Source organism: Carya illinoinensis, chromosome 1 (assembly GCF_018687715.1).
Source record: "Carya illinoinensis cultivar Pawnee chromosome 1, C.illinoinensisPawnee_v1, whole genome shotgun sequence".
Taxonomy (NCBI): Eukaryota; Viridiplantae; Streptophyta; class Magnoliopsida; order Fagales; family Juglandaceae; genus Carya; species Carya illinoinensis.
This window is the reverse complement of record NC_056752.1, coordinates 21,466,165-21,485,581: the sequence shown is the minus strand read 5'-3', so window position 1 is coordinate 21,485,581 and position 19,417 is coordinate 21,466,165. Positions and strand designations below refer to the sequence as shown.

At 36.6% G+C, this 19,417-nt stretch overlaps 1 protein-coding gene across 2 annotated transcripts; it reads left to right on the top strand.

The window, feature by feature from the left end:
• The first annotated feature begins 11,145 nt into the window (after positions 1–11,145).
• Positions 11,146–18,762, top strand: LOC122313326 (organic cation/carnitine transporter 7). 2 transcript variants are annotated; one of them, XM_043128218.1, is made up of 6 exons: positions 11,146–11,446; positions 12,011–12,279; positions 15,633–15,870; positions 16,477–17,005; positions 17,117–17,319; positions 18,419–18,762. In XM_043128218.1, exons 2-6 carry the CDS (start codon positions 12,011–12,013, stop codon positions 18,665–18,667), a joined length of 1,488 nt encoding a protein of 495 aa, XP_042984152.1. In that variant the 5' UTR covers positions 11,146–11,446; the 3' UTR covers positions 18,668–18,762. The 2 variants fall into 2 exon arrangements, with proteins under 2 accessions (XP_042984152.1, XP_042984160.1); XM_043128226.1 differs by lacking the exon at positions 11,146–11,446 and adding an exon at positions 12,424–12,515 and having other exon boundaries at positions 12,106–12,279.
• Positions 18,763–19,417: the final 655 nt, after the last annotated feature.

Sequence of the window (19,417 nt, the reverse complement as noted above, 5' to 3'; positions counted from 1 at the left end):
TAGAGTTTATAAAAGAGCAAGTCAAAACTTTGTCAAATTCAAAGGAGGAGTTTCATGTGATTTGAGAACAATTTGGTTCAAGAAAAAAAAAAAAAGAAAAAAAAATTACAAAAGGAAACTACAATAAGTCCAAAAGGAAATTGCTAGGAGACAGTCTGGACATACTTTAGTATTTTGACCGTACCTGTTTACTCATATATCGGATTAATGCGATTCTTGATGCATTAGAAAGCTATTTTAAAGGGTTATAAATTTATCTAACAAAGATTTCCAAATTTGAAATCTGGAAATGTGTACGTAGCTGTCAAGATGAGTTCTAAAATTTAGGCGATTTTTTTATGCGGAAATTATGAAGACATTATAGTTTATTTCCTACCTTATATAAGCATATCATTAGCACGAAATAGAGGATGAGAGGTACAAGAGACATATTTGAAGAGATGAGAAAATCACTTCCATGGCCGCCGTTCACTTCAGTTTTCTTTAGAGATTTTTGTTATCCATTATATTTATGAGTAACTAAATTCTCAAGTAGGGCTAGGGATAAACTTGCATATTAGATGGTATTTTTAATTTATGTATTTAATTTTAAATTATTAAAACTCTTTTGTTTTATCATTCTTAATTCATCATTGATATTTTCTTCTTTGAATAATTATAGAATTTACTCTATTTATGGATTCAGTCATGCTTTTTCTATTGAATGAATTAGTTCTTTGATTATATTTGAATCAATTATTGATTTAGTTCTTTGCTGTAATATCGCTCCCTGAGTATATTGTCGTCGTTGGATTTTTTCGATAGGGATAGTAATTTATGTATTTTAAAAGTGGTGAATGATTTTTTAAAGGGTTACATTTGATTTAATTTTAGTTTATAAATCTATACCTTCCGATTGAGAATTTCAGGAATTGAGTTCCCAATTAAGTTATCCAATGAATTAAGAATAATTAAATTATTGGAATTGAGAGGGGAAAGGACTGCCAGCAAAAACTGTGAGGTATGGAGGTTGATGAGGTAGGTTTCTCCTTCACATCAAGGCACTATTGGGTGCAGTCAAGGGCAGTGGATGGTCTGACATGTGGGGGAGGAAACTTCTTCAAGAAACTTTGTCAAGGTGGACAAATTCATGGGCCTTGGTGGGCTTCAACCAAATGGGCTTCAATTTGCGGTTTAAAGGGTGTTTGATTAGGGTTTGAGATGCCATCAAGCCCAAATCTAATTTTTCTTAACCCAATCAAATTTCTAAGGTTTAAATGGTTGGATAATGATGTAATAACAAGGATTTGATGAATTAATAGTATGTGGAAGTGATTTAATCAAGTGATTAAATACAATGCTAGAAATCATATTAAAAGGGGTTTGGTGGCCAACTTTAGGATTTAGGGAAACCATTTAGGGTTTCGGTTTTCAACGAAACTTTTGGGGTTTCAATTAGATTCCAATCATTTAGAGTCTCTCTAGGGTTGAAACCCTCTTTGGTATGGCACAATTTGGTTGATCAGATGAAAAAACTTCTCTAACCTAATTTGGACATTCCACATTATAATTTTGAAAACACTGCACTTAGTACGCTTATTGAGGTTACTATTCACTCCAAAAAAATATATAATAAACTTAGTACTGAAAAATAATAAATATTCATATTAACCCATAGTGAATATCGTTTATCAAAACTCAACCCCGAAATGGCCCTAAAAATAATTTCACGGTTTCGAACATGCGTTTCGTCCGAAATTTTGAAAATGAGTTATTACGCTATAAATTCCTAAATAATTAACTGAGTCTAGTGTCACAGACAATAACATATTCTAACACTTCTAACTATCTAAAATAATTAAAATCTCATTTCTGGCACCACAGTGAGTGACAATACTGACTATGTTGATAGACTAAAATCTGTGTGATTGGTCAATTCATAAAAACTAATGGGATTTTCTCGAGATTTCTAATGTCAATAGAAATTTCAATAGTGAATTGCTAGCGGGCTGTTATACTCTACAAGGCCAAAATTCATTTAGGCTTGGGCCTTCCTCAAGACCTTATACGCCTTCTATTCCAACCAAATTTTCTCAATGGATTATTCCTCCTCTCTTGGCCTAATTAACAATACATAAAAATAAATAAAATGTTTAGCAAAAATCTTGGTCGTCCCAGGATCCCACATTACTAGGAAAGGAGAAATTCTTGCTCTTTATAATATTCCAATTGGATTCCAATTATACTATTGACTAGTCATTTTGGAATATAGGTCATGTGGTTTGGACATTCCATTGGGGTGTTACAACATCGATCCTCCATTTCCTAGATAGGATTTTGGATATATTATAGCAGAGTTGCGTGAGTAGTTCAGTGATTTAGTTAAGTAGTTATATATTCTGTGTGTAATTCTGAAGCGTCGTCTCCCATACCTTTTGGATACAAACTTGTTGTTATGACTTTTAGGGCTATGATCATTATTATATCATGATTATGTTTTGGGATATAGTACTTTTGGCACATGTGTATTGCTCAAAAGAAACTTTTGGCACATGTGTATTGCTCAAAAGAAAAAAAAATTTATCCGTTGTGAATATTGTATATAGTTAGATGCATGCTAGGTGCACTACATCTTTATATGTTATGAATGGGGGTATGTAACCTTGTATTGTATGTCCCGATGTTTCAAGTTCCATTACTTCTCAAGTGAAGCTTGAAAGCATTACATGCCCACTTCATACCCATCTAGAATACATATTCTTTGGAAAGATTAGCAAGGGCTTATGTGTCAGAGATTGTCAGACTGCATGGATACTAAGAACGATCGTGCCAGACAAAGATCCTCATTTCATGTCTTAGTTTTGACAAAGTTTGCAAATGGACAAACTGAGAGGATGATATAAACTATGGAAGATATGCTTAGGGCTTGTATCTTAGAGCATGAGGGCAATTGGGAGAAGCAGCGTTGGCAGAAGAGTAAGAAATATGGATTTTGAAGTTTGAGACTGAGTCTATGTGAAAGCCCCATGAGAGGAGTGACCTGATTTGGTATAAAGAGGAAGATAAGTCCAAGATACGTGGGATCGCACGAGATCTTGGAAAAAGCGGGAGCAGTTGCATACTTATTGGAGTTATCAACTGAGTTCCATCGAGTCCACAATGTGTTCCACGTGTTCTCTTTAAATAAGAGCTTTGAAGATTAGACTTTAGAGGTCGTAGACCTCGAGAGTATTCCATTGCAACCAAACATGACCTATGAGGAAAAACTAGTGCAAATCATTGATTGTAAAGAAAAGAAATTGTGTAACCGCAAGATTTCATTGGTTAAAGTACTGTGGCAAAATTAAACGCTTAGGAAGCAACTTGGGAGAAAGAAGTGGATAAGAAAGTCAAATACCCTTATCTATATGGATTATAGTGTAATTTTTGTTTTGTTTGTGAACACGATGCAATTGTTTCTATATTCACTATTTTGTACGAGGTTGCATTGCAATAGTTAGTCTTTGTACTTCATTTGTCTTGATATCAAATAAAGTATGTTCACCTCAAATTTGTTATGGCCCCGTGTATGGTATGTTCTGTGGGATTTTTTTTTTTCCATCATTGACTTTATGTGATATCCGCTACTTCTTTTTTCTTCTTTAATTATGAGCCTCGTTCTACATATTGATCTTCGGTCTACGTGCTAAGCCTCGTTTTACATGCCGAGTTTTGATGGCATGTTCCAAAAGTTATCTAATGGATTTCAAAATAAGATAGATATTATAAAACTTACAGATATTTTAAATATATTCTGGAAATATTAAACATAATATTTCCAGTATTATTAGATAAGCTTTTTATTAAAATAATACAATTATAATATTTTAATGAACTCTAAAAATATTATAATTATGGATAATTATTTAAATTAAATATTTTAGATATTTTAAAATATTAAGATATGTAACTTTATGTTGAAAACTCTAAAATTAATTTAAATGATTTTATTCTTTTTGAGCAATTAATGATACTTCATCATTTTAAATAATGATAAAGAAATATTATTTAATAAATTTTAGTTTATAAAATAATATTCTATCTTAATTTCTCTTAGTGTTTTATTTAAACTTTAGTTTAAATAAAACACTTACGCGTTTTCAAATTAGTGTTTAAACTAATCGTTAGATCGTTTTGAGGATCCCGAAATGAAGGACTTGGATTAAATACCTAGGCTCCTGCCTTTTTCTCCTCACTTTTCTCTTATCCCTCTCTCTCTTCTCTCTCCTCTCTCTCCCATGCGCGTCGTGCACTGCTTCCTTCCTTCCACCCGTGTTGCACTTCACCTCCATAGCCCAGCCACCACCGGCCACCATTGGCCTCATTGCTGGTCGCCAATCACTCGCCCCATGCTAGACAACACTTCCTCCCGTCGACCAGCTCAAACCTTCTCCCTCTCTCCTCCCACGGCCTCCTTAACCAAAATGGGTAAAAACCCATCTTCGAACTCTGCCATACACGGCAACTTTGGCTTCACCACCAGTCATCAACTAACCACCACCCTCTGACCAACATTCTCTCCCATCGACGAGCCTCCATGTGCCCTCCTCCTACCTCCACGACATCATCTTCAAAATGGGTTTTACACCCATTTCCTCCACCTAGCACCATTATACACGACCAAAACAGCCGACGAGCACTTCCACCAGCACCACCACATCATGGGCTTCCTCCCCATGTCCTCTTTTTCCTCTACCTCTCTCTCTTTCTCTGATGGGTCTCCACAACCATAGGTTCGATTGCATCGCAGTGCACCGCCATGCACAGCTACCCACAGCGTTTCACCACCACCATCTTGTTCCTCTCATCACGACGACCTTTCCAATTTTCATGCCCAACTGAGCTTTGTACAGCTCTCACTCTCCCTCACTCTTCAAGGCTTGGATTGCATTATTATTGGCTGATCCGTCGTCGTGAGCCACCGCCCAGCCACCACCTCCCCACCATAGCTCCACCGCATCTTTCTCTACCTCTCCCTAGCTTCCCATGAAGTTCTATGGCCTTCCTCCACCTCAAGCAACCTCCCTCCCTTTTGGATGCACTGTTCACGGCGTGATGCTACCGTGCTTCGCCACCTTTGACCACCACGAGGCCACCTTGAGCTTTTCCATGACCACGCCTAACTATTCTCAAGCCCAAACTGCCACTTTACGTGGTGGACAGTCACCGTACACAGTATTACCGCCACATACGACTCCTCCGACGCCTTGATCTTGACGGGCAGCGAGCAACGTATGGGTTATCCCATCGATCGTATAACCCTCTATCTCTAGTTATTTACATTTATATTAGTTGGTTGGTTGGACTGTAGACTATGTAGTTAGTAATTGTGGAGTTCCTTGCGTAGTTGTGAAGTGTTGGACTTGACTGTATAGTATTGTGGACTGTGCTGTGAGTATGGGCGTGAGATGGATGCCGTAGTTGTGACGTGGCATGAAGTGCGAAGGGAGTACACTTGGAGCTTACTCTGTGTAGTGCAGTGATGCACCGTGTGACGTACACTGTAGTGACATGTGGCTTAGAATGAAGAGAGTACACGTGGCGTGTACTCTGTGTCATGTAGCGATGCACCGTGTGATGTGCGTCATGGTAATAAGTGACGTAGCGAAGGGAGCACGCGTGGTGTGTACTCCATGTTGTGTAGGGATGCACCATGAGGTGTGCATCGTAGTGATGTGTGTCGTAGTGTGGATGGAAGAGAGAGTTCATGTGAGTGTACTCTGTGCTATGTCGTGATATACCAGGGGTGTATCACGAATAGTTGGATGGCGTAGCGGAGAAGAGTGGAGTGCATGGTGTAGCGGCGGGAACTATGTAGTAGTGTCCCAAAGCAGTGGTGATGTGGCTTGTAGTTCTGGGTGACAGGTGTCACCTTGTGGTTGACTATGGCTAAGAGTATATGGAAGCGGTGGGGAAAAGCATCAGAGAGTATAGCGAAAGCATGACAGGCGTCGTGTTGTAACTTGGGAATTTGTCTCAAGCTACATGAAGTGACAGAGGCACATTTGTGGATGCACTTCTCTTGTTAAGTGGCGGGAACTGTGTAACGGTGTCTTGAAATAGATATGACATGGCCTGTAGTCTGAGGTGACAGGTGTCACCTTGTGGTTAACTTATGGTTGAGAGTATATGGAAGTGGTGGAAAAGTATCATAGAGTGCAGCGGAAGCATGATAGGTGTCGTGCCATAACTCAGGATTTGGTCTCGAGCTATGTGAAGTGATAAAGGTGCATTTGTGGATGCAATCCTCTCCTATCAAGTGTTGGGATGAACTTGTACAGGGCAGGGAAGTAGGAAGAGTCCTATCGACTGGGTCTGAACAAGTTGATATCGAAGTATGGAGCTTGTTTATACAAGTGGGCATTCATTGGAATTATAAGTAGCTCTTAGGTGATAAAAGGGGATAAGATATAGGTGTCTTTGGTGAGACACGTATGCCGGACAGGTTTACCATATATAATGGATAATCTGTACTCAGAATGGTTACATTGTGTTTTAGCCCTAGAGTTGGCTTGAATTCATATAGCCTGACTGGTTGGGAATAAGGATTTAGTATGGGCTAGAATACGTGAAGGTAGTAATGGGTAAGTAGTCTAAAGTTGGGATGTATGACTCTGTTGGTCAGAATCATGTGTTGGAATGTGGAAATAGAAGAATGAGACGGAGGACTTAGTGTCTTAACTATAAGGTGAATCACGGGAATTCACTTTAAGGAATAAGACTCTAAAGGTTTTAGCATAGTAAATGGCACGTAAGAGCCTAGGGATGGATGAAGAGTGTTCCAAGTGAGGCGTAGTTCTATTTTTAGAATAATTACTTATGAATTAGATAGATGATGATGTAAGGTTATGTATATGCATGTAGGTTGCCATCTGACATGCACATGAATGGATTGCATGGATTGAGTATGGCATGAAGTACAGGTAAGTATTGTGTTCATAATCTTCTAGAGTTTTTCTTAAATAAACGAAGAAGAAAACAAAAGTTTTTTCTCTAAAAGGAAAATGAAACTTTTCTTTACGAGACACGCTTTAAATAAAAGAAAACGAAACTTAAGTTTTCAAGTATAAGTATGTAACAGCCCTCTTTGGCAGCCCATTTTCAAGCACCCAAAGTATGTACGTGTATGCATGTGGATGGATGCTATACGTGGTGTGTATTGTATGTATCTACACGAAAGGAAATGAAATGAAGATTTAAAAGATGCAAGAACTGACGCTTTTAAAATGAAAAGAAAGAAAACTACTTTTCCTAAAATGACTTTTACGAAAAGAGAAACTTATTTTAAAACAACTTTTATGAAAGGAAAGAAAACTATTTTCTTTTAAAATGACTTTTTATGAATTGTAAGAACTGAGAACCGTAACAACTGTAAGAAAGGACTGTAAGAACTCATGTAAAGGACTGAAGGACGTAAGGACTGAAGGACTGTAAAGAAATGAACAGACTAAATGGATGATATATGAAAATACGTAACGGCCACATGGACTGGAATGAAAATGTTACTGATGAATGGACTGGATTGGGCATATTGCAATGCCGGGTAAGTAGTACTGGTAGTGCACCCAGTGCTGCACCCTGACGGAATGGATTCTCAGCCCATGGCCACGGGCGGAATCAAGTCCAAAAGATCGCTAACCCCAGTACACAGGGAGTAACAGTGTGCTACAAGGCCAATGAAAGTGATAAAAATGAATGTATTCATGTTAAGAAAGAATGTATGTATGTATGTATGTATGAAAAGACGTATGCATGAATGTACGTAAGTAAGAAAAGATAAATGCATGAATGTATGTATGCATGTATGTATGTAAAAAGACGTATGCATGAACATACTCTTTAAAAAATGAAGGCAGCGATGCATGGGGAACTGTTTTAAAGAAGAAAGTATGTTTTTAAAGAAAAACCACACCTCGCAACGTTTTAAAACGAACTGAATGGCCATGCATGATAAGGACAACATGTATGTATTGAATGATAACTACATAATTGAAAACCTATGTTATCATATTTTGACTGTATGAAGTAATGTTTACGAGTCATTGACTCATTTTAATTTTTATGTGTGTCCTCCCAAGGACAAGATGAGCATGACAGGTCAGGACGGGCACAGCTCAAGGAGAAGAGCACAAAGGCCTAGGTAAGATATTTTGTACGAGAAGCTTTCATTATAAAATTTATGTTTTCTGCTGTAAGCTTTTTAATTAAGAAAAATGAATTTTATTATAAACATGGAGTCTTTTGTATCCTGACATGAAAGGAAAAGAAATTTAAAAGGAATTGTAATTTCCATCAATTTTTATTAAAATTAATTTGAAAATGACTCACCACAAGGACGAGCGTTACACTTTACCTTCTGCAGCTTTCATGGCATGAGAGAGGAAGACTGTGTGGAAGTCCACACTTTCTACCCATCGAGTTAGGAGGCGACTCATTGAGCTAGATAGGACGATTGCTACCTACAATTGGGAAATGGAGAAATGGGAGCACCATTTGCACTCATGTCATGGCCATAGACAACCATAGGAAGGGTTACGAGTAAAGGGCCCTTCCTCATGAGGAGCGATTTCCATCTTGCCACCTGTCTACATGGGTTGATAGAGATAGTTCTCATGCTAGGAGGTCACTTGACCAGGTAAAGTCTAACCACGTTGCCAAGGAGCGTCACCATTCCTAAGCCCGAGACATCAGAACCATTGATGTCATCAACACATCAAGGATGTTTGCTCATGCAAGGGCGTATACCTGACAATAATGATGATGAGAAGGTTGAGTAGAATTTTGATATGGGACATTTCGCCAACATGATGTATGACTCCAATGACGACACACTATACCATCTACCATAGCTATCCACTATAATGGATTCTGACTCACCTCCACGCACATCGCCGGGCGAGTCTATAGCTAGTGACAAGTAGTAGCCCTTGTGAGTATATTATTTACTTTGTTGTAGTAGTTAGTTGTGTGTTTTCTATATGCACACTCAAATTTCGAGGACAAAATCTTCTTTTTAGGAGGGAAGGATGTAATGACCCAAAAACAAAAAATTGAAAAAACTTGTGAAAAACCATAATGGGCCTTACAAAGCAAATAACAACTATGTAAGTTAGCCAACGCCGGTGGTAGGTGCATTAAGGTACGTAAGAGAGTTTTTTTATCATTCGTCAACTTTCCTCTTTCAAAGTGAATCACCTTAAAATTTGAGCAATTGATTAGATTTTAGTCCATTAGCATAGTCGGATCCGATCCACTATGGGGACAAAATTGCCTTTCTTATTTAATGAAGGCACTTAGGAGTAGAATTTTACAAAACAAATTACACCATTAGACTTATATGAATATTTAAGATTTTACGGTATAATAAAAAATTTCAAGTTTTTTTGAGTGAATAGTAAATAAGATTGTATTTTTATTTAATTAAGGCATTTAGGAGTAAAATTTTATGAAACGAGTTGCACCATTAGACTCGTATAAATATTTAGGATTTTATAGTACAATAAAAAGTTCCAAGTTTTTTAGGTGAATAATGACCCTTTGGGAGGGAGTTGGATTTTACACCCCTTGCTATTCACGTCACATACTTAGCTCATTTCCTCACTTTTCCAAGAGCAAACCGAGAGAGAGTTGAGAGAAAATTCTTGGTAGCTTTGTGCTCTAGCTTTCCAAGCTTTTGTAAGTTGATTTGTTTGGCTCAATCCTCTTCTATTTTGTTTAATATTGAGTCTAGAATACTTGGGTTAGATTGATTAATTCTTCTTGGAGTTTTGATGGATGAAAGTTAATGTTTTGGGTCGAATGCTTTGGTGTTAACAATTTTGGTGTTTGTGATGAACTTTGGTAGTTTTGTGGAGTCTTTAATCAAATACTGGCTATATCTTGATATTATGAAGTGTTAACATATTTTTATGCAAGTTTATGGTATGATTCAAGCATGTTGGGTTTTTATAAAAGAGTTTTGTATGATCTTTGAAGTGTTAGAAATCGATTGGCTCAAAACAATTTTTGTTTTGGCTTAGTTTGTGATTTCGGTTCTAGGAACTTGATCCTATAGCTTTGATTTTTATATATGTTGCTCTTGAGGTTTTGATCTATGGATTAAGAATTTATTTTTGAGGAGTTATGGTTTAGATCTTTATTGGAATGATGATAAATATGCAAGAGTTTGTTTTGAACTCAATTTAGAGGCTCTCAGGTTTGATCATACGTTTTAATGAAATTTTTGCTATGACATGCAAGATTTAATACTTAAATCAAGTTATAACTTGTGTGTGAGGTAAATGATTATACACTTGGTTTCATAGTTTTTATACAAATGGATTATTCTAAGTTGTATTTTGTGATTTTTTGCATCTCTAAGACTATATTTAACAATGCTCAGTAAGATATGATCACCAGGCCGTTCTATTATTGTCACTAGGTGGTAGCTTAAACATGGTCTATGCTGGGACAGCAATAACACAAGTAGTTTGGTTTTGAATGCCCGCTGCATTTCTCCACTCCATTTGACCGCTCATCAATTTAAATTTTTTTATGTTTGATGATTAAGAAATTGATTTTTAATATATTGATATATTTTTTTATTTTTTAAAAATATTTAAATATATAAAAAATAACAAAATAAAACTTAAATCATTGCTACAGCCTTAGATGACTCTTTGGTTTTTTCTTTTATAAATGAATTAGGTTTTTATAATAAAAAATTAAAACATTTGAATAGATATTTTAAGAAAAAACTATATTTAAACGTGAAGGTCTTTTTTTGAGCTACCACTGTTTTAAATATTGTTAAGGTATTATCTGGTTTCACATATAGATAACCTATGACAAATAAATTTTTTAAAGTTTTGTTATGATTAAAGTTTTAATAAGATTAATCGATCTCAAAATCGATTTGTACATTGTGTTGCATAATAAACAACTATAAACTCTTTATTTAGTAGCATTTTATTAAATTTTATTCTTTTTAATATTTTATTTTTAGACAGTAGAAAAATTCCTCCAAAAGGTTTGTAATATTTTAATTTATTAATATACGTAAGCTTGTCTAGATCCCAAAAACAAGAAAAAGAAAAAAAAGATAACGTGTGGTGTTGGAAGTTGGAACAAAATGTTTGGAAGTCAAACGTACATGCCAGTGGGAACGAGTACCGTAAACGAGAGACAGAGAAGAGAGAGACAGAGAAGAGGGAGGGAGTTGGGGTGTTTGGACTTTTGGATTGAGAGGAGCGAGCGACGCGGGGAAAGCGTCAAACCCCACCAATATTTCTTCCTTCTATGGTCCAGCGTACCCTGAATCAGATCGGACGCAAACTCTTTCCGACTTCGGACACTTTCCTCACAAACAACAACCACTTTACCCTCTCTCTCCCCAAGCCTTTTGGCCTTAATTGTCGCAGAAGGAGAAGAAGATCCAAGCTTTTATTAGGTTCGTTTTGTTCTACCCATTCATATTTCCATCAAATGCTGGGATCTCATCATTTGCGTCTATATATCTAGATGTTTGTCTTGTTATTACCTCTTCTTTATGCTGTAAAAATACCTCTCTATTGTACTTCCTGTTTTGAGTATATCGGATTCTCCTCACTGCAATCCTGGGTTTATTTCTTATACGTCGTTCTGTAACTACTGTGCGCCTGTAAGTTGACATTAAAAAATATGAGAAAAGCTCTAATAATGGGTGTTATTCTCTGTTTTTGTTTTGGAAAAACATTAGAAACTTTTGGTTTATAGGATAAATAAAAAAATTAACTTGCAAGCAATCAGAAATATCTATCTAATCATGAAATAGTAGTAACCCAGGATATTGTTTCCCTCCTTTTTAGCTACTTTGTTTAATCTTGTGGCTTGAAAAAGATAACAAGTCATACTCTCTAAAACTTAATTGTGGCACTGCAGATGGCAAATAATACTCCACTATATAGTATTACGCAATCTGTGATGTGCATTTCTGTTATTTAAGTTAAATCATAGTTTTTCTCCATACTTGTAGATGGGAGATGAAACCTCAAGGTACACTGTTGATGAAGCTCTTGTGGCCATGGGGTTTGGAAATTTCCAAATTCTGGTGCTTGTTTATGCTGGCATGGGTTGGGTTTCAGAAGCAATGGAGATGATGCTACTCTCTTTTTTAGGACCAGCAGTTCAGTCTGCCTGGGGGCTATCTTCTAATGAAGAGAGCCTAATAACGAGCGTAGTGTTTGGCGGAATGCTAGTTGGAGCATATTCATGGGGCATAGTCTCAGACAAGCACGGAAGAAGGTGCCTATTTTCATCATCTTGTTATTCATAAAGAGTCTCTGCAATATTTGAAGCCTCTTCATTTTCTGGAATCTGCAATATATCATTTACTCCATAGGCACCTTGCACCTTTACTCCTTTTAAGTGGATGTAATAATTCCACAGGACTCCAAGATGATTGTGGGAACATGTTTTGTTGACTGTATCTATACATGCGATGCCATGTATGCTCTCTACCATCTACATAACAAGTTCATGTATGCACTCTACCAAATGTTTAACTTAATTATGTAAATTATGTATATAACCAATTTATAGATTTTTTATCGTAATTGAGACTGACATGCTTTGAAGGGGCCAGATTTGTTAGCCAGTCAACTCCCTTGATCATAGCTGAATATAATTTTGAGATATGATAATTGTGTGAGGTGTAACTCCACTATTCTTGATTGTGTTGAGAATTTTTTTATTATTAGTGGTGAGATGCTGATATTACTAGATTGTGGTGAGATGTTGTAATCACCCCTTGGAGAAGAAATGCAGGACTCCTTTTTTTTTTCAAGTCTGTGTTTACTTTTTCCTATATTGTTTTATTGCTTCCTTCCTCATTACAGTGGGTCCTATTATTATTTTCATTGGGACTGAGGTTTTAAGGGATAGAGACAGGAGATAAAACCCTGCCACTCTTCAATAAAGCATCTATAACTCTCGATCAAATTAAGAACTGCTTCAACAATTGTACATGTATTGTCTTTGCATCTGTAAGAATATTGGTTCAATCTCATGTCACATATTGGCCCAATGCAATGAAACTCATAGTTGTATGCCTCTTGAATGGTGAGTTTATAGTTTCACAAAACTAGGGTGCAGTGCACGGGACCGGGGTTTACTTTACAGGGGTGGGCCCTTTGGGCCCTGTCTTGGAGAGGTTCAAAAAAAAAAAAAAAAGAAAAATTTTCACAGAACTACAAACTCGCACTTGTTGGAGACACTTTTTTCTATGGGTTCATCATGGATCTTGTATGTGATAATCTTTCAATTGGATTGTGTGTAATTTATATTTAGAATTTTCTTGTGTGAATGTGGTTGTTATTGGTTGTAATCATTTTGGATTATGGTAGGTTTCATCTTGGTGAAAGGAGTTTTTTTCAACGAAATGTCATAATTTGTGAGCTTGTGCCCTCACTAATACTTGTGTCATTCCTTTCCCTTCCCTAGTCTATCAAAATAAATTTTGCTAATTTATTGAATCAACGCTCCAATGCCATGCTCTAGAACCATAAGATTGGCCCGGTGGAAACGGTTATACCTGTCCAAGAGTGGTAGATGGACTCTCATTAAGAGCATGCTATCTAATCTCTTCACTTATTTTTCTTTCCTATTCCCGATACCCACAAGTGTGGCCTCTTGTATTGAGAAAACTTTTAGTAATTTTCTTTGGGGAGGTATGGGGGATGAAGCTAAAATCCATCTTGTGGGTTGGGATAAAGTTTGTTCTCCAATAAGATGTGGAGGGTTGGGGGTGCGTAATATATGGTTGTTCAACAAAGCACTTTTGGGGAAATGGTTGTGGAGGTACCATAGTGAAGGAGAAGAATTATGGGAAGAAGTGATAGAGTCTAAGTATGGGAGCATTTAGGGGGGTTGGTGCTCTAACGAAGTTAGGGGGGCACATGGAGTGGGGTTGTGGAAAAACATAAGAACTGGTTGGGACAGATTTTTTCAATTTTTCAGAATTACAATCGGAATTGGCAACAATGTTTACTTTTGGCGCAATGTGGTGCGGGGACATGGCTCTTAAGCAAGTTTTTCCTATGCTTTACCAAATTGCTTGCGACAAGAGGCTGTTGTGGCTGATTTCTGGTACGCTTTAATGGGGCTGTACATTGGAATGTGAGATTTTCAAGAGCAGCCCAAGGTTGGGAGCTGGACATGTTTTCTGGTTTCTTTGATTCGTTATATGCTATGTCAATTGGCAATGAGATGAGGGATAGGCTGTTGTGGAATCCAAATGGAAATAAAAAATTCTCAGTGCACTCTTTTCATTCGGCCCTCTTGGATTTTCCTGATCATAGCTATCCTTGGAAGGCTGTTTGGAAGTGCTAGGTACCCCCCAGAATTGCTTTCTTTGTTTGGACAGCATCTATTGGGCAGATTCTCACCTCGGATAACCGTAGAAAACGCGGTTTCATTATTTCAGATTGGTGTTATGTGTAAAAGTGATGGAGAATCAGTTGATCATCTCTTTTTACAGTGTGAAATGGCCAGATGTTTATGGAATGAGGTCTTTAATAGGATAGGGGTAGCATGGATCATGCTTGGAAGTGTTAGGGCCCTTATGTGCTGCTGGAAAGGTATCTGAGGAAATGCCCAACTCGCTGCTGTGTGGAGAATGATCCCTCACTGCATTATGTGGTTTGTGTGGTTGGAGCAAAACAAGAGGTGTTTTGAAGATATGGAGCATTCCGTGGCTGAACTGAAAAGATTTTTCTACAATACACTCCTCTTTTGGGCTTCAGCCATTATTTGTAACATGGATAACCTTCATACTTTGCTTGTAACTCTCACTAGTACTTAGCTGTAATTTAGCATATTCTTTGTATACCTCTAGTGTACTCGGGCTGTGCCTCTTATATCAATGAAATTTACTTTTACCTAGAACCTTTCTGGCATGGATTTATAGCTAATGGTTACCTGAAGTGTAGCGTATGGTTTACACCTTTAGATAGATATTATTTTGTCACATTCTTCATTTTTGAGTGGTTTACATGTCTTTAGGTTAAAAAAATTCTTGTTTCTTTTCCGCATAAATTCTTTTATTTAATAGAAGAAACAGTGTCACTATTTTAAGGTAACTGGAAGCTTATACAGGATTTTTTTTTTATTTTTTTAATGAATACTGGAAGCTTATGCAGTATACAGTATTGCTAGAGGTAGCAGTTACTTTGAATGTGAATTAACTAAATTGCTAAACAACTAATGAGCAAATGGTATATTGAAGAAATAGTGAAATTTGGTAATATCTAAATATTTATTAGTACTCATCACTTCCTTAAAGTGTATTTGTTTGGATTTTTTCTTTACAAGCATGCCTAGTAAGATTAGGAAAAGCAATCTCGATTATCATCATCTCCTCATAGCTATTGGTACATGCTTTTCTTGTTCTTTTCACTCTGCTTTTTCAAGATCTGCCTGTGTCAGTCCTGCTCCCAACCTTTTTGCTTTCCAGATTCCAATGTTCCCCACTTTTTTAACATTTTTTTACTACTCTTTGTCAGAAATTACAATCTGTTTCAATTTTCTGCTTGCCAATTTCTTCAAAGTAATCTTTAGTGTGTCCTAACAGTTATGCTTGCTTCCATCTATTCCTTCAGGAAAGGATTCATAATTACGGCAACAGTGACTTCTGTAGCTGGGTTTTTTAGTGCTTTTGCTCCTAATTATCTATCATTGATTACTCTTCGCTGTTTGGTCGGTGTTGGTCTGGGAGGCGGCCCTGTACTATCATCCTGGTTTCTAGAGTTCATTCCTGCTCCAAGTAGAGGTACTTGGATGGTTGTTTTTTCAGCATTTTGGACAATTGGAACGATTCTTGAGGCTTTGCTTGCATGGGTATACTTATGATTACCTTATCCTTTTTTTTTTTCTTTTTTTTTCTTACCATACGATTTCTTATTAGATCTTGGTATCTTCTTTTTCCTATTTTATTCTTACTTTTCCATATTTTTAATTCAGGAAGCAGGGGAACTGCAGTCTTATTAATAGATTTTGCAGTGTTATTTATGTAAGACGATAATTTTAATAGTGAAAAGTTTTTTTTGTCTTCTCTTTTATGGTTACTATTGAATGTTCTGCTAACTTCCCTGTTTATCCTAGCTATTTTCTGATTATGTTTTTTCCCGGTGTGGTAGGTATACTATAGCACAGCTATTGGATCCTCATTCTTATTTTAACATGGGTATCCAAGATAGTGAGAAGTATGGTAATTAAAATGTGACATAATAAGCTGGCAATTCACTGAGCAATTCACCTTGTTTCTTACGATGCTTTCAACAAATTCAACTATATTGTGCTGATTATAATCGATGAGAAGAAAGCATTGTGGTCAAGTAATGTATTTGAGTCTAGATCTTTGTATTCTCCCTAGTCTGGATTCTGAATGAAAAAATTAAATTAAATGAGGCAGGTGCCTTCATATTTATGCCATGTTATTTGCAGTTTGTCATGCCAAGATTGGGTTGGAGGTGGCTACTTGCATTGTCGGCTCTGCCATCATCACTCCTCCTTATTTTCTACCGAGTAACACCTGAATCACCGAGGTACTTATGCCTTAAGGGTAGGACAAGTGATGCAGTTAGTGTTTTGGAGCAAATAGCCAGAATAAATGGAACAAAACTCCCTTCTGGCATTCTTGTTTCTGATAACCAAATTGAACTAGGAGAAAAGAGTATTCCATCAGAAGATGCACACCTGCTATCGCCGAGAAGAACTGAGAGTGCAACCCAGAAGGAGATAGATTCTAATCTCGGAGGAATCTCATCACTGCTTTTGCTTCTTTCACCAAAGTTAATTAGGTCTACCTTGCTCTTATGGGTAGTATTCTTTGGGAACGCTTTTTCATATTATGGCATTGTGTTGCTGACATCTGAGCTGAACAATGGATATAGTAAATGCACACAGAAAAATTTGCAGTCACAGAAGTCCCATGATGTGAACTACAGAGATATTTTCATTGCGAGTTTTGCAGGTAATTGATCTCCATGTATCAATGGTATCTTTCTTGGTCATGAGAAGAAAAAATTTGTTTTCATATTTCTGGAAGATAGTCAAGTGACATTTGACCATGTTTTACATGAAGAGTTTCCCGGGATCCTCATATCAGCCGCTATAGTAGATAAACTGGGTCGTAAGCTTTCGATGTCAGCTATGTTCTTCCTATGTTGCATTTTTCTGATTCCATTGGTATTCCATCAGCCCGAGGATTTAACAACAGGCCTTCTATTTGGAGCTCGCATATGCATCACAACAACATTCACAATTGTGTATATATATGCTCCAGAGGTAAATTGTACAATTAAATTGTAATCTTAAGAGGCAATAACTTTCATAATTTGCTAATCGGTACCTGATGAAGAGAGATGTCCTGACACCTGAACCCACGCTTGATAAAAAAAAGATGTCATATATTGTTTTTCTTGGACCTATAATACTTAAGCTGTAGCTAAACATCTCTGAATATCGAAGCTTTTTTCTCACATAAGGAAAATAGAGAGATCAGGAAACAAGCTTTGGTCATGGTTTCCTTGCGTGATATAATTCAATAGGTATATCAGTCCACTCATGCACTTGTTACACTTCTATATTCAGGACAGTTTATTAAACTTGGTTGTTGAGGAGTAAAACTGATCAAGTTTATGTTCGTATGTTTCCATAAAGCACTTTGATCAAATCAACTAGAAATTGTCCCCCCTAGATCCTGCATGCAAGTAGCATTGTTTGTCTAACTTCTGAAACTTTGCTAATAAATGCTTAAAAAATAAACACAGAAACTCCTTTAGGATTATGTTCGTATGGCTTTGATTGACTTGAATGGTAAGAAGATTTTATGGGAGTTGTTATGTGTTACCTTAGTGTATAATTGGAAGACCCACAATTAAAGCCCAAAGCCTAATTTAGTTACAGTTTCCATGACAATTTTATTTGTCAAAATGTTGATGATATCTGGAAATCCAGCTACTTGTGGACAGAAGCAGCCTTACAACAGTTTTTCTTACAAGTTGTCTTTTTCTCTACTCCTATCTACAGAATTCTGATCATTGCAGCTGAACTTAAAATAGTTTTTGTTGGATTAAATATCTTGAGATGCTTTATGTTCTCCTGTAGTTCTAACTTTTAATTGTCTAAACTAATTGTTTTAGCCTACGCTAGAGACATTATACATGTGAAAATTCAATTTATGGGCAGTTCAAGATATGGTCAATTCATTTGTATCTTTTCTATTGATTTGGTAGCATTAGTTTGCATGGTTATATATCAAAACATCACTTATCAAAAAAATATATCAAAACATCCCGATCAGGGGCAAGATATGTTCAATTCTTTTAATCTTTTCTATTGATTTGGTAGCATTAATCTTTATATGATTGTGCTTGAACTGTAGATATACCCAACCTCAGTCCGAACAACAGGTGTTGGGGTTGCAAGCTCAATGGGAAGAATTGGTGGAATAATATGTCCTCTTGTGGCAGTGGGTTTAGTCCAGGGATGTCATCAAACAGTATCCATTGTTCTCTTTGAGATTGTAATTTTCTTTTCAGGGATCTGTGTGGTTCTCTTCCCATTTGAAACCAAGGGCCGCAAATTGAGCGATAGTGTAAGTAGTCCAAAATATATTAATGAATCAGCATGAACTGACCACAGTAAATGGGGTTGCCCCCCTTCCTTACGCGATGGTATTTCAAATAAGAGGACCAACAAAAAAGAAGAAACACCAACCTTCTCCTATTTATCAATGCTTATGGTCTAATTAGTAGCATAAGTAGTCAAACTTATTCATGTGTTTTTTGCTTTTGAATATCTGAAATGCATTTGCTGTGTCTCCTAGCTGCCTCATGTATGCTTATCTATGCACTAAATCCAAACAATCTTGGGTTTAGTGATAGCCTGAGTTCCACTGTGAGTGGCTATGGAGAAAATTATTGGTCATTTTCATATGAGTTTTGATACATACAAGCACAATCGTACTAATCTGCGTACCAATACTGATTCCTTCATACTTAAAATTTAAATTAACACTGTTTTCAATAAAATCTACTTTTTGACCATTCACATTAAATTGGTGTGCAGATTAGTGTACAATTATGTTTGTAACTAGATTTTTTCTTTTCAAATAGTTGTGAGATGGGAGGCCTATTAGGATTGAGGAAGATTCTAGAGAGGTTCATGAGATTTTCCTCTCTAAGGATGAGCTTGGAGAGGACTTCAATACCTAATATAAAGAGAGGCAAAGAGGATCGCCTTGCTGCGATCCTCTAAATGGCCTGATGAATCCATTTGGGGAGCCATTGATCAGAATTGAATATGATACAATGAATATGCATCTAGGTTATCCGTTTTTGGTTATACCTAAGGTCAAGGATTTTAGGAGAAACCCATTCTA